At 49.0% G+C, this 15528-nt stretch overlaps 1 protein-coding gene across 1 annotated transcript; it reads right to left on the bottom strand.

Annotated features, from left to right (window-relative positions):
* Window positions 1-1500: 1500 nt before the first annotated feature.
* Window positions 1501-2539, bottom strand: LOC142571229 (prostatic acid phosphatase-like). The gene has a single exon (XM_075679493.1). It carries the CDS (start codon window positions 2477-2479, stop codon window positions 1616-1618), a length of 864 nt encoding a protein of 287 aa, XP_075535608.1. The 5' UTR covers window positions 2480-2539; the 3' UTR covers window positions 1501-1615.
* Window positions 2540-15528: the final 12989 nt, after the last annotated feature.

The raw sequence follows: 15528 nt of genomic DNA, 5'->3' as shown, positions 1-15528 counted from the left end.
AACAGCGTCACCACTGCGTCACTCGAGGTATGCGTCACCCACGGTGGCTACAATAACAGGCTGCCCGACTGGAAAGAGTTGCTTTTTTTCCTTCCGCTACCGAGACGAACGTAACGTTGGTATGCTCGTCCGCTGCCATAGCTAATCGAATAAACAGTTACGTTTTTATGTTGGGATTCGTCCTTCAGCAGACGCGACATCCCACAAACACAAAGACTTTAAGCTTCTCCTGATTGCTACTAATAAGGTGCAATTGGCTTAATCCGCATAGAACGTTTCGACTTTTTTTAATGGGTGTATGATAGATGGGACACCATATAACGTATGCGTGGCTGTGCATATCCACGGAACAGGATAATCTATATTACACAGTGAACAAATCATCGAGGGATTACAAAAAAAGAAGCCCTGAATGGAACAGGTTAGAAAAACGCTGCGCTATATTCTTGAAAATCTTTAATGCTGAGCGTCAATCTGCGGCTCATTTAATGCCGCGAAATAATAATGATTGGGGAACCGAGCGCTTCATTTTTGTAAGGACTAATAATGCCAAGGGGGTCATATTCAAAATAAAGTTTTAGAACATTGTGAAATTCAATCAGGGATTGTTCTTATAAGCTCTAGATTTAAAACAGTTCATAGTGAACGCAATTGTCTCTCAACTATGAAAAACCGGAATTGTCATTGTAACTGAATAACAGCGCAAGTATGAGCCCCAAGAAAAGCGACAAGACGGGCAGTGACTTCCAACTATCTTTCTTTTACAGGATCATGATATTATACGGTTACAATTTAATATGCATGCACAATTGATAAAAGAAGCATGTATTTATACAAGCAAAACGAGCAGTACCAAAAAACAAAGTGATATCCTTGTCTGTGTTGCTTGGCATCCACGTGTGATATTAAAAAAAATTTACCCTTTTATTTAAAAGAAACTGAGATCATAGTGATCATAATGTGTAGCGTTCCATTTTAGCTATTTCTTATCCTGTCATCGCGTTCCTGCTTCTGCCAACAATTTCTTAATCTGTTACCATGTTTATGAACTAGTCCTAACTAACGTTTTGTGGAGCGTTCATAAATTCTGCCAGTATTAGGTACTTACAAAGTTTCGGCGAAGTGTGGAGTGACTTCGAAACTTTCAGTAAACTGTGCAGACCAAGCTCGTTCTCTTTTTAGACTCCCCTTTCCTCGGAAATCAGTTATTATCGGTATGTATATAGTGAGCAGATCGATTTAATGAGAATTGTAAAATAATAACAAAAGTAAACACTGCCCGAAGAAAGTTAGATATCGAATAACCAACTTACGCTGCAGGAAGTGCTGCTAATCATGGAAATTGCTTATCTGCATTTCTCTGCGAAAGGTAAGCAGCACGTAAAGCCACGGTGACTCGTTAGATGCCATGCATGTCGGCAACTACTGCACGTGTTTTGCAGGCCCCTGAGTTTCAATACGACAACGCAGTGAGCTGAAAACAGTACGCAGATACAGCTGAACAGATCACAAATGCCGGAGGACTTTTTTGTACGAATTCTATACACCGCAGTGCCGACAAAAAAGGATGACGCACAAGACAGCTGTCGCAGCCCTTTTCCAAGTCAATCTCCTGCTAAGGCGCTTTTAAAACGCTACGCAGAAACTCCAGAAACTTGCTCAGTTCACACGGGTTTTCTGTCTTGTCAGTGGGAACTAGGCAAGGGTCTTCTTGGGTACGGTACAGGACTCGCACACACTCCTTGGGGCCGTCCTTGTACACCTCAATCAGCACGCTGGCACAAAAGCACGGTCGGCCATCATGCGATGCGTCGAGGAGCTTCAGCACCGAAAACACGCTCGTGTCTGACATGGAGAAGACGTGCACCTTGTCGGGCCGCTCTGCGCGCTTCTCGAACTTGAGTGTGAGGGTGTCCAGCACCCGGCCCAGCACGTAACCGGCGAACGGCCGCTCGTAACCCACGAGCGCCCGCACAAACACCCTCTGGTCCGCCCACAGCAAGTCGTCCCACATGGGCTTGGCCCAGTCCGGCACGGGGTTCCCGTTGAGCACGTGAGTCACCAGGCTGTCCATGACGAGGAACTTGTCCCCGTTGTTCTGCCACGGCGCCCCCGTCTTCTCGGCGACGAAAGCGACCAGGTCTCCCAGCGTGGCGAAGTTTCCTCGACCCGGCTCCTTAAGCGCCTTTTCCATGTTGTCGTTCACGCTGCCGAGAAACGGCACGTCGTAACGCGTCGGGTCGGCGCTGGTCGCTGCCGCAGGCACGCCCAGGCCGCGCAGGGTCTCTTTCACGCTGTCACGGCACCGATCCAAACCGACATGGGTGGCCAGTACCTGGCCGGGCTTGTCCGAAGCCTCCATAAACATATTGTAGCGGTCCCGCAGGAACTGGCCCAGTCTAAAGGTCTGCTCCCGACCTTTCTCGGTGAGCTGGCCGTAGTCGACGGGTTCGTTCTTGTGCAGGTTCTGGCAGCGCATGACGGGAGTCCGTTGGCCATGCCGACTGATAACGAACACGTAAAGCAGGTTGTCTGGCGGCCTCTGACCTTGCTTCGGAGCCGTGGAAGCTGATACGGACATTGTCGCTGGTTGGTTACTTTGTAAATGTAGATGTAGGTGTAGAATGAAGATGATGATGATGATGATGATGATTACCTTAATGTCTTTGGCATACACCCTCTCACGGCGATTGACCAAGAGTCAGGCAGATTTTACATAAAGTACCACATTTAGAAATTAAAATTTTGGAGAATAAATTAAAGCGAGTAAAGTCCAAGACGATTCATTGGACACGCTAGCATTCGATGCTTGGTTTGGTTTTCGTTTTATGATGGCGCATACCCCCTGCGAGGGATTAGCCAAGATTTTGGATGGTATTAGGAAATTGCAGTTACTGTTAAATTTGGGAAAATTTTCAGGAAGAAATAAATAAAAAGGTAACGTTTGAAGAACTTAAGAAAATTTTCCTGGAACAGCTGCAAATTCCTCCGCAGCTAAGCAAACATCCCTGTGGTAGTTTCTAAGAGAAGAGGCTCCTAGATAAAGAATATTCGTAATTAGGTTCGTTGTGTGAGACTCTAAAGCGGTCATAAGAAGCTACACTATCGAGACAATCGGCCCCATTGCAGGCAGACTTCTCAGACCCCAGGACAATATCGATCTGATGTGGTTGCCAACTCATGCCGGAAACGCCGGGTAACGAAGCAGCTAACGTAGCCGCCCGAGTAGCAGATAAACGGGAGGTGGGATCGCTCGACCCCGGATGACCGGCTTGAACAGAGAAAATAAATAATGGGGTTTTACGGGCCAAAACCACTTTCTGATTATGAGGCACCCCGTAGTGGGGGACGCCGGGAATTTCGACCACCTAAGGTTCTTTTACCTGCATCTAAATCTAGGTACACGGGTGTTTTCGCATTCGCCCCCATCGGAATGCGGCCGCCGTGGCCGGGATTCGATCCCGCGACCTCGTGCTCAGCATTCTAACACCATATCCACTAAGCAATCACGGCGGATTGCTTGAGCCCATCTTCACCTATCACCGACTCGCGTAATTCTACAAGAATTTACGCAGAGCGTATCCGCTACCGAGCACGATTCTCTCCCGGGAGCAGGCCACGACATTACGGCGGGTACAGACTCGATCCGTGCTAAGCCCCAAAAGTTTCGCTGAAGTTTCCAAGCAATAGCTGAAACTTAACTGCGGGCACTGCGAATCACTAAGCGCAAGCCTAGATCACATACTTTGGGGGTGCTCATCCAACTCCCCGCCCAGGACGATTCTTCTGGAAGCTCTAACGCTCGAGGCCTCGGAGTATGGGATCAACACGGATGACCCAGAATGACAAGTCATGCTGGCAGAGTGGGCGAACCTCGTCGTGGTCACATGGCCTCCACGATAGCTCCTTTGCCAGGGTCTCAACCACTAATTTATGCCTCCAATAAATTTTACTTCTCTCTCTCCGAATGCAAAAAAAAAAGAAAGTAAACCAAGTTGTCTAAACCTGTATTTTCTCACCGTTTTCTTTTACGGAGCCGACATCGTCTGTTTTCTTGCAGAAACATGAGATGCAGCGATATGCTCTGATATGCTCAAAAAAAGAAAAGAAAACACTCGCCCTGGTTGCTTAGTGCTATGGTTTCGGGATGCTAAGCACGAGGTCGCGGGATCAAATCCCGGACACGGCGGCCGCATTTCGATGGGTAGGAAATGCGGTGCAGGTTAAAAAACCCCTCGTGGTCAAACTCATTCCAGAGTACCCCACTACTACGTGCCTCATAATGAAATCGTAGTTCTGGCATGATTCTGTCGCTCGATATCAGCTTACACAACGAATGAGAGTGCTCAACGTCCATAGACGTCTAAACGTTCAGAGGACGTTCAGTGGTTTCACATCCTTTGGGATCACGGAATGCTGGGCGCTGAGAATTTGACACTTTATTGAATACTGAACACCACGTGTTCTTTCCAAAGATTGACGGTAGCTTTTTGCATACTCATTCGGCAACCTGTCTGTTTGGTATGGTGCCGAGTCGCTCTTGTATTGCCGCAATGAGAGCGACGTGCCTCAAGTTTCGAGCTTCTCAATCGTAATAGCAAAAAATGCTAAATGTACACACATATAGGCCAGGCTTCCTTCCAGGCCCTCCTTTCCTAGTCCAGTTTGAGCGTTTCTCACCGCCGCGCTCTCGTCATGCTGCAAAGCCATTGATGCTAGCTTTGACGTATACGCCTGCAAAATGCCTGTGGCTCGACTGCTGTGAGCCAGTTTCCCCAGCTTAGTTGGAAGAGGTGCTTTCGGAAACTGTTCCTTGAAAGCACGAATGCGAGAAAGAGCCTTTCGAAACACTGCTTTTCCAGCAGCGATCTGCTCGTTCACATGATTGAACAGATTTCGGACTTCCTCGCTAACAAGAGGCAGCCCATGAGCCAGGCACGTGACCTGTAACATTTGTGGGTACAAAACTTTTGCAAACTTTCGCCTTGTGCCGTATAATGTACTGCAATAGGGTAGCGCTAATTATCGATTATGCGTGAAAATCCGCTCTATTAATGAGATTATCGTGAACAAATTTTACAGGTATAGAGTAAGTAGAAACTTAAATACGTTGTGTTTCGCGCGTCAGAACCACGATACGTTTATGAGGCACGCCGCAGAGGAGGATTCCCGATTAATTTTACCACCTGTGGTTCTTTAACGTGCACCCAATGCACCTCCAGCCGAGCGTTTTTGCATTCCATCAGATTGCTATTGGCGTGGCCGGGAATCGAAGCCACGACCTCGTGCTAAGCATCGCAGCGCCAAAGCAACCGCGGCGGGCAGGTACGAGCCAAGAGGCAAATCTTCCTAAACAATTAAGAGTTCTGACGTAATTGTATTGTAATGAAAGGATTCACCTCCTTGGCACAAATTAAGCTAACAGGAGCACCACGGAGCTGTTTCTATGTAAATTTACTTGTGAATGATTTCTCAACAACCTTTAAGCACTCTGAAGGTCTAATGTACGCTGATGACATTAATTTTTGTGTGACACAATGGATTACATAGGTCCTGCAAATAATAATAATAATATCTATCTATCTATCTATCTATCTATCTATCTATCTATCTATCTATCTATCTATCTATCTATCTATCTATCTATCTATCTATCTGTGTTTCTGTCTGTCTGTCTATCTGTCTGTCTGTCTGTCTGTCTGTCTGTCTGTCTGTCTGTCTGTCTGTCTGTCTGTCTGTCTGTCTGTCTGTCTGTCTGTCTGTCTGTCTGTCTGTCTGTCTGTCTGTCTGTGCATGTCTCTGTTTTCCCACCTACCTGCATCACTGGGTAATCCATGGTCGAATATGGGTAGCGCATCTGGCTGGTGTGCTTAGGGAACAGGGTTCGAAACCAACCGTCAGGCCAACTTGGGTCACAGAGTATGTGGCATCGTGTACATTGTGCCGTTCTTCACCGAACCTCTCACGCCGGCTCACAACCAGCCGCCGAAAGTGAGTGGGAGGTCGCTCGTCACTTTCGGCGGCGAAGGTCGCCGGGCGTGACATTTTTGGACGCCGAGCACGGGCGTTCGCCGATGGGCGAAGTTCGTCACTTTAAGGCCAGTTTTTCGCTCCATGTAGGCCGGCCTTTATATGTTTCTTGGCGTTCGCACGCACCGGCGCGCCATGCATTTCGGAGACCACGCACAGCCTTCGCGGCGGCGCAGCTGGATGACGCCGAGTGTTCTTAGGGAAGCGCGAAAGAGGAGTCTCGGTGCAGTACACGCCTCATAACATTGTTTCGACGGTGGCAACACGTTGTGTCGTTATATTGATTCAATGCTGTATCCATTACCATTGACAGTCATCGTGAGAAGGGTTCCACCGATTTTTTTATGTTGTATGGATAGCAACAGACTCGAGATACTGCCGCGAAATCCGAGACGCGCTGGTAGAGAACAGAGAGAGAGAGAGAGAAATAAACCTTATTGTTAGACCAGGCTTCTTGAGCCCAAAGGTGGGTGGCCTCCTCAGTCCAGGTAGCCATGGCTCGCTGCCGCCGCCCGAGCCCTGCTCGCCAACCGTAGCTGGCTGTCAGGGTCTTGCGTCACCAGCAGAGCCTCCCATTGGTCTTCCGATTCTTCCTCTATATCCGCTTCTGCCTGCATATTATCGCCTGGTGGTGATGATGGCGGTGGTACTTCGCGGTTATTTCTGCACTCCAGCACCATATGGCGCAAGGTGTTGGGCGTGTCCGGCGGGCAGAACTTGCAGTCTCGCCCGTCGGCGCCCGGATACATGGCGTGCAGCAGTGTTCCATGCGGGTAGGTTCCAGCCTGGAGTCTTCTCCAGGTTACCGCTTGCTCCCTACTCATCGTCTTATGCGCGGGCGGGTAGCGACGCCTCTGCTTCCTGTAGTGCGCCAGGATGTCCGAGTACTTCTTGGATATCCGTTCATCATCCACGTCGCGGTCGTTGGTCCGTGTTCTCTGCGCGTCGGAGATGGCTCGGCGTGCATGATCTGGAGCCGCGGCGTGCACCGCCTGGTTCCCCGCGAGAGACTCGTGTTCCGGCGTCCAGAGGATTTGTGCTGCTTCTATCTCGGTGTTGGTCAAGACCTGAAGTGCTGCCTTTCAGATCCTTCCGTTCACATACCTCCTGCATGCTTCTTGCGAGTCCGTCACCACGGTAACCAGGGTCTTCTTGCACGTTGCGATGGCCAGGGCTATGCCCAGCTCCTCCGCTGTGCTCGCGTCCCTGGCATGTATAGATGTGGCTGTAAGTTGTTCGCCCTTCTCGTCGACCACGCTGATTGCAAATTGGTCGTTTGTTCTGTACGCAGCTGCGTCCGTGTATCTCACATTTTCCTTCTTTGCTGTTGATGCGTTCCAGTATGTGCTTGAGCGCCTGTATTCTCGCCTGTCTCCTTTCCTTGTCGTACTCGGGATGCATGTTTCTGGGAATGGTACTTATGTGTAGCTTGTCTCTGATCTCGTGGGGAATGCGCTGAGGTAGGTGCCTTTCATCCTCAACTTGGTAGCCCAGATCTTGGAGCAGGGCTCTTCCCGTTTTTGTTAGCTTTAGTCTCTCCAGTTGGTCGACGTTGTGCGCTTCCACGAGTTCTTCAAACGTGTTGTGAACTCCCATTTTGAGCAGTTTCACTGTGGATGTGGAAGGGGACAGGCCCAACGCAATTTTGTAGGATTTTCTGATGAGGGCGTTTACTTTGTCTCGTTGACTGTTCATGTCAACGTATGGGGTCCCGTAGGTAACGATGCTCGTGAGCAGTGCTTGTATTATTCTCGTGCACTCTTCCTCCTTGAGTCCGTGCCTTTTGCTCGTCACTCTTTTTATAAAGTGGGTTATTTGTTGCATTGTTCGCTGAATTTTTTCCAACTCTGCTCCCCCGGCCCCGTCCTTTTGAATCAGGAGTCCGAGGATGCGGAGCCTCGTTACCTGTGGAATCATGATGCCTCCCACCTTTACTTCCGGGTCTGGTATGTGCTGCGGTTGTCGGCCTCTTGTGCGCTTTCTTAGCACCAAGAGCTCTGAGTTTTCTGGTGCGCACGTCAGTCCACATGCTTCCAGGTACCTCTCCGCTGTGTCAACCGCTTCTTGCAGAGCGTCTTGCTGTTTACCTGTCGATCCTCCCGAAGTCTAGATGGTGAGGTCGTCAGCATATATTGCGTGACCAATCCCTTCTATTTACTTCAGTTGTTTGGGTAGCGAGCTTATCGCTAGATTGAACAGCATAGGCGAAATGACGGAGCCTTGTGGCGTTCCCTTTCGCGGTATGTCGAATTTCTCAGAGAGTAAGTTGCCTATCCCCACTGTGGCTGTCCGCTCTTTCAGAAAAGCTTTGATGTAATTATATATATTTTTACCGCAGTTATATACGTTGAGGTGTTGCAGTATGGCTTCGTATGACACGTTGTCGAAAGCCCCTTTCACGTCAAATGCGTGGAAGGCTCTTTTACTGTGCGTGTCCAGTTTGTCGATGACTTTTTCTTTGATCTGCAGTAACACGTCTTGCGTGGACAGGTGACATCTAAATCCGAACATGGTGTTTGGGACGTGTCCGTTGTCTTCGAGATGTTCGATCATGCGATTGTGCACCATGTGCTCATAGAGGTTTCCAGCACACGAGGTGAGGGATATAGGTCGAAGGTTCTGCACGCTGATGGGCTTGTTGGGTTTAGGTATCATGGTTACCTCGACATGTTTCCATTCCGGTGGTACTTTACCGTGTTCCCAGCACTCGTTGGTGTATTTTAAGAGTGCGTCTACTGAGGGTTTATCAAGGTTCCGCAGTGTCTTGTTTATTCTATCGTACCCGGCGCCGTGTTGCGGGTGAGCTTGCTCAAGGCCCTCTCGATTTCTGCTTCTGTGTAGGGCCGATCCAGTTCTATATTTGGTTTGCCTCGATACACGTCGAAGTGCGAATCTACAGTTATGTTCCACTCTGGACTGAGGAACTTCTCCTTCACTTCTTTGATGATGTCTTCCTCTTTCCGCGGGTGGTTGTGTATAAGTCTCTGCACTTTGTTTTGCGGCGTTCTTGTTCTCCTTCTTTGATAGGAGTGCCTTGAGTACCGCCCAAGTGCGCTTGCTGCTTAAGGTCCTTTGAAGCTTGTTACATTTTTCGCGCCTGTTCTGTTTTTCAAGTTGTTCAGACAACTCTTGCGTTTCTTTGATCAGCTTAGAGATTCGAATTTTGAGTTTCCGGTTGCATTTGTTACGCTGCCAGCGTTTCGCGAGTCCCCTCCGCGGCTCCCACAGGTGGAGTAAGTGGGGGTCGACCACGGGGGTGACTTGCGACAGCTGGATTGTCTTCGTATGCTTCTCGGCTCTTTCCACGACTCCTCTGATCCACATTTCTATGCCGTCTATCGTCGCATTAATGGCACTCTCGTCTTTGCGAAAGGCCTGCCAGTCCGTGATCTGGGCTTTTCCAATCTTCATCGTCGCTTTGCGGTGCGGGATGATCGTTTGCACTATATAATGGTCGCTACCCAGATTCTCGTCCATGCAGCTCCACTCATACTGTTTGAGTCAGAGTACGAATGTGAGGTTGAGGCTGGTGTTTCTAGATACACTGTTGCCGATGCGCGTGGGTGTGTGCGGGTCGTTGAATAGCGTGAGGAGGTGTTGTTGGGCTATGTTGTGTACATCTTCTCCTTTTTTCTTTGAGGCCGCATATCCCCAGGCCACATGGGGAGCATTAAAATCACCAACGACTATCATTCCGTTACCCTTGCTCAGCTTTTTGACTTCTCGCATTAGCTTGTCTAGATCCTTTAGGTGGTCCTTTGGCCGGCTGTACACGTTTAACACAAAGAGGCTTTGCTGCTGTTTTTTCTCGAGTACGATTTCGATGAGGGTGTGTTCGATGCGGTGTTGGATGTCGTGTCGTTGAGCGTTGATGGCCTTCTTGGTCAGGATTGCTGTCCTCACCTTACCGTCGGTGACGTGAGTGAGGTAACCACTGACCTTGAAGTCTTCAGCTTCTGTTTCTTGCAAGGCTATAATGTCCGGGTTAAACTGCGTACAGAATTGTACAAGGTTGCTTCTGTTACTTCGGATAGAATGACAGTTCCATTGCCAAATTTTGAGCCGTGGGTGTTGCTTGTAGTCATCTTTCTGTTTAGTTAGCCTCGCCATCTTGTTCGCTTAGGGTCTGCATGATCTTGGCTTCTCTCGCAGGGTACTTAGGCTTCTTGCGAGTATTATCTCTTTCTTCTAGCATGGGGATGCGCTGACTGAAACTTTCTCCTGATTGAGTCATTTTGTTCTGTAGGGCCTGAATCTGGTTGTCCATTTCGCTCTTGAGAAATTGGAACCCAGTCGTCTGTATCTGGGTTACCGTGTTTTGCGTAACCTCTGTTACCGTGGATATGTGTTTTCCATCATGGCGGTCACGTTGGCGTTGATGCGGTCTTCAGGTGTCTTGAGGCCGTTTTGGGTTATCACCACTTGGTTCGACAGTGTTGCTGGCTTTGGTTGTGTTGCTGAGGATGGTGGTGGCGGGGATGAAGGTCGCGGTAGTGGTGTTTGCGATTGCTGGCCCTTTTCTCTCCGTAGTTATTCTATTTCTCGCATGAGGTATTCGAGCTGTTTTTCTGTGCTAGCTTCCTTCTCTTGTGTCTTCTTCTTTTGCTGTTCTAGCTCTCGCTTCAATTAATCGTTCTGTCTTCAGAGAACCATTATCGTGTCCTCGTACCTCGAGTGTATTGTGGTTTGAACGTCATTATTTTCCCTCGACGTATGATTGTGCCCTGTGAGGACGTTGGCCCAGCTTACCTTGCGCTGGGTGTTGTCGTGTTCCACGCCCGTTGCCAGTATCCGGGGGAGGCTTTGTTCTCTTTCCCTCGATCTCGATCCCGACTTGGATCTCGATCTTTTTGTCTGTTCGGTCTCATTAGGTGACTGTGGCGATGGTGACATGGTCATCATGTGCTCGTTGTCGTTGGTAGTTACTGCGCTGGCCTGGTACCAGAATCTTCTCTGTCTTGGTCTTGACCGCTCCCTGACTCTCAACGGTGACGGGGCGGTTTCAGCTTCCTTCGACAGTCTCTACTCGCCGTTTCATGGGCCATTCCGCAGAGCTTACATTTCGGCTCGCATTGGTGGTTGTTTGGATCAGCGTTGTGTTCTCCGCAGTTGTCACATAGTTCGTCGTTTGGATTAGGGCAGACGTCTTGTCTGTGTCCTATCTTCCCGCAAGATCTGCAGTACTGGACTGACTTTCTGTAGGGTCTGCAGCGGGTGAGCGTACATCCAACTTTAACGTAGAACGGCACATGCGGGCCCTTGAAGGTGATCACTGCCGACGTCGATCTTCCCAGCATTCTAGCGTAGAGGATTTTGCAATTGTTGGTCGTTGCTAGTAGATCTGCTAGCTTCTCGTCGGTGGTGCCTTCCTCTATTCCGTGAACAACGCCACGTACAGTGCCCGGAATTGGCTTGTGGTACGGTGTGACTTCGTATGTTGCGTGTGCTATTTCGATGCTTGTTATTTCCGCTAGTTCAAGCGCGCAGTCCTCTTCTTCGGTACTTGCCAGAATTAAGTTTTGTTACCACTGTGTCTGTATGATCACTTTGGCGTAGAGCTCCTGGGGTGTGACTCCGCATGCTTGGGCTAATCCTCTTGCTATCACTCCGCCTTTCCAGTTTGATACTTTCACACCGGCTTTAGGTCTGTACTCAATCTTGTAATGGTTTTCTGATAGCGGTGGAGTCGTTGGCCAGCGAGGACGTGGCTTGCTTGTGTTGTTTCGGCCCCATGGCCTTTGAGGAGCTTGTTGTTTTCCATCATTGGTGTTCTGCCCCTTGCTGTGTTGGTATGAGAACTCCTGCGTATTCGACGTTGCAATGGATTCTTTCTTCTTCTGATGTCGCGCTTGTAGCATCACTTACGGTCCGGTCTTGCATGTGTTTTTCCGCTGTTGCTGTCGAACGTCGGCTCCGTGTCGTTCATATCTGCTTCATTATTTGTTATTCCTGCTATGGAGCTCGTTCGGTCAACTTCCATGACGCTTGGTTGCGGCTACGTTTGACGAGAGAAAACAAACTTTAAAATCCGTTGTCGGGCGGCCCGGCGTGCACGTGGATCTCGAGGCACGAGGCGCGTGGCCCCGGGCAGCGGGATCGGCAATCGTGGGTAGGCTTAGCTGGGCACGGCCGTCGCCTCGCAAGTTTCAGGAATAGTACTTGCGTGAAGAATAAACTCACGTCGGTGTGCGTGGTCTGTCTGAATGGCGTTTCTTGAGATGAGTCGAATGCTGCGGACAGTCAGGCGTTGCGAGAGGGCGATCCGCAGGAATTGCAAGCTGAATCGGGAGCACATGTATAGCAAGTGTGCTCGGTTGGCCCTCTTCTTCTTCTAGAGAACAGAGGAAAAAAATAACCGCCCGAGCACTCCGTACAGATGCTAACCAGCGAAGCTTAAATGTGCGGCCCTGGTGTTTTCACTGGGTTAATCCCGACGGTTCATTAAATGACGGCTTTGTAGGGTGCCGGATCCTCGATACGCAGTTGCTGCTTACGCTCGGCTGCACAAGTCTCTTGTGCTCGGGCTTTTGCATCGGCACGGCGTAGACGAGCTCGTTCCCGGTTCTGTTCGTGGCGTTGCTGATCGAAAGCTGCTTGCTCCTGAGGAGTACGTATGACGCGTGGTCTATCTGTTTCGGAGCCGAAGAGCAACTGCTCCACGCTCGGCTGCGATGGAGAGCAACCACATCACTGCTGGCGCAGCCAATCGTGCGCCTCTTTTCTTTTTTTTTTCGCGCATGTGCATGGGCTTGCGCAGGCGGAGTTTTCCGCGTACAGGCGACAGACGGAGAGACGAATCGGCCAGCCACACGCAGCTTCGCGTAAGAGCTTGTGCATCCCACGCACTGCGGAAATCGATTTATTGACGCTTTCAATGGTGATTGTGAAGAATGCAGTTACTAAGCAGAGGCCAACAGCTACACCCCGGCTTATCCCTTTTTGTGGGCACCATGGACACCATTGAGTAGTTAGTATAGCTGGCAATTCTTTTCGAGAGCGCTGCTGTCGCGCAGGTGCGCGCTCAATTCGCATCCTTCTTGGAGTTTTGAGGCGCAACTTCCAAACGCGGAAAAGGTAACTACTATTTGGCAGCGGCGGCAGCTCGTGGGAACACCTATTGATAGTTGAATCTTGCTGTTACAGCTTCCATGCACTGCTGATGCAAGCCATCGTACGTGCCTCTTGGCTTCGTACCGTACCTGCGAGACGCGCTGCAAGGAGTGCCACGCCGGAAGCGCCGATGCACTGATCATCTCGCTCGTCGTTTCGACGACATTTGCCAGGCGCATGCGCACCTGGCAAGCTTCGGGAGCCGTTATAAGTGGGCGTTTTGCTCCTTGGCGATCATTTGGCAGCGGTGGCAGCTCGTGGGAACACCTATTGATCGTTGAATCCTGCTGTTACAGCTTCCATGCACTGCTGATGCAAGCCATCGTACGTGCCTCTTGGCTTCGTACCGTACCTGCGAGACGCGCTGCAAGGAGTGCCACGCCGGAAGCGCCGATGCACTGATCATCTCGCTCACCGTTTCGACGACATTTGCCAAGCGCATGCGCACATGGCAAGCTTCGGGAGCCGTTATAAGTGGGCGTTTTGCTCCTTGGCGATCATTTGGCAGCGGTGGCAGCTCGTGGGAACACCTATTGATCGTTGAATCCTGCTGTTACAGGTTGGTGCTCAAATTATTTCTTATTATTGTGTTAAAAATCAACCTACAACGTTGCTGCTGCCGCTGCCACAGTGTTGCCCTAGTCCTGTTTGCTCTTGTTAAGGTTTCCCTTGTTTTGTGCTCACATTGTGAAAGTTTCAATTATGTCACATACTTGCTCTTCTTGTCAATTGCCCGTTCGTAAAGACGAAGGGTCGGTGCAATGCTCCGAGTGCTCTCTCGAATACCACTTTGGCAAGTGCGCTGGTGTAGCTGAGAAATCATTTAAAACAAAATCGGAAAGTGCCAAATTCACCTGGAGATGCCCAGTATGCAGAAACACTGCAACGCGCACTACTCACAGCGAACCTGAAATGGCGGTTCTCGCGGCCATAAATCAAAAGCTCGAAAGCCTGCCCGCCCTAGTTGAAAAAATCAATGGTATGGAAAAATCACTCCAGTTTATGTCGGGAAAGTTTGACGAGTTTAAACAAAAGATAACCCGACAAGACAATGAAATAAAGGCTCTCAGAACGCGGGTGACAGAACTAGAGGAAAAGGACATGGTCGACACCGCAGTACAACATGAGCTTCGGCAACAGATAAATGACTTGGAATTTCGCAGCCGGCGGCTTAATCTGGAAGTACATGGTATCCCTGTTGTTCCTGGTGAGAACGTATTATCGTCACTAGATCAGGTTGCTGACAGGCTTCGTGTTCCTCGGCTGACTGATGCTGACGTTGTATCAGCTCACCGCCTGCCAGCGAGGCAAGATAATGTTCCCGGAATTATTATCAGGTTTGCCAGACAACAGATAAGGGACACATGGCTGCAGAAAAAGAGCGCGCTCAAGAACAGTGAACCGAAAGTTTTCATTCAGGAAAATTTAACTCGCCTCCACAGCGAACTTCTTCGAGCTGCGAAAGAAGGGGCAAAAGCAAAAGGCTATGATTTCGTCTGGTATATAAATGGAAAAATTCTTGCTCGAAAGTCCAGTGGAGCAGCTACCACTGTTATTAGGAGTAAAGACGACCTTGGCAAACTATAACTGATGACAAGTTTATTCTTTTGTGTTCAAAGAAAGCATGATGAATGAGACTCGCTATTATTTGTCTAATGATATTAACCAAGCAATGTCAAAGTTCTCGACGGCTACTCGCAAATGTATTCACCTCAATACTAGGTCAGTGAAAAACAAAATATTGTGCTTAGAAGAATTCTTTGCCGGTTTCACTTTTCAATTTTCTGCAATAATGTTAACAGAGACATGGAGCACTTGTGACTATGATGTTTTCAGATTGAAAGACTATACCACATACTACGTAAATAGGCAAAATGTCCGCGGTGGTGGTGTTGCACTATTGCTCAGCAAGGATATAGAAGGTCAGTTACTTGAATCGTACACTGTAATAACCCGAGATTATGAAATTCTGTCGGTATGTACGCAAAGCACTGTGTTTTCTGTATGTTACCGGCCTCCGGACGGTAATATTTCGTCATTTCTAGAGTTCTATGACCTATTTATGGCTTCTGTTGTTGAGCGTCATAATCAGAAAACGTTAATAGCTTGCGGCGATTTTAATATTGACATGAATATTCCCAGTCCGCCTGCTAGAGATTTTAATACATCCATTGTGTCTAATGGTTTTGTTAACCTGATTGACATACCAACGAGAGTCACAAGTGAAAGCCATTCTGTGCTTGATTTAATTATCACCAACTCTATGCAGACGAATGTTATATCGGGCGTTTTATCGTGTTCCATTAGTGATCACCTTCCCGTGTTTGTTTGCATAGAGAAGCCTGGTACAATGGGGAGCAAATCTACATCAGTCACATACCAAGCAAT

This window comes from Dermacentor variabilis, chromosome 2 (genome assembly GCF_050947875.1).
Source record: "Dermacentor variabilis isolate Ectoservices chromosome 2, ASM5094787v1, whole genome shotgun sequence".
Lineage (NCBI taxonomy): Eukaryota > Metazoa > Arthropoda > Arachnida > Ixodida > Ixodidae > Dermacentor > Dermacentor variabilis.
Note: the sequence above shows the minus strand (reverse complement) of the source record. Positions and strands in the feature narration are given on the sequence as shown.

Coding starts and splice junctions, on each gene's coding strand:
- LOC142571229 (XM_075679493.1), bottom strand. CDS start 2,479: ATGCGCTGCCAGAACCTGCACAAGAACGAACCCGTCGACTACGGCCAG.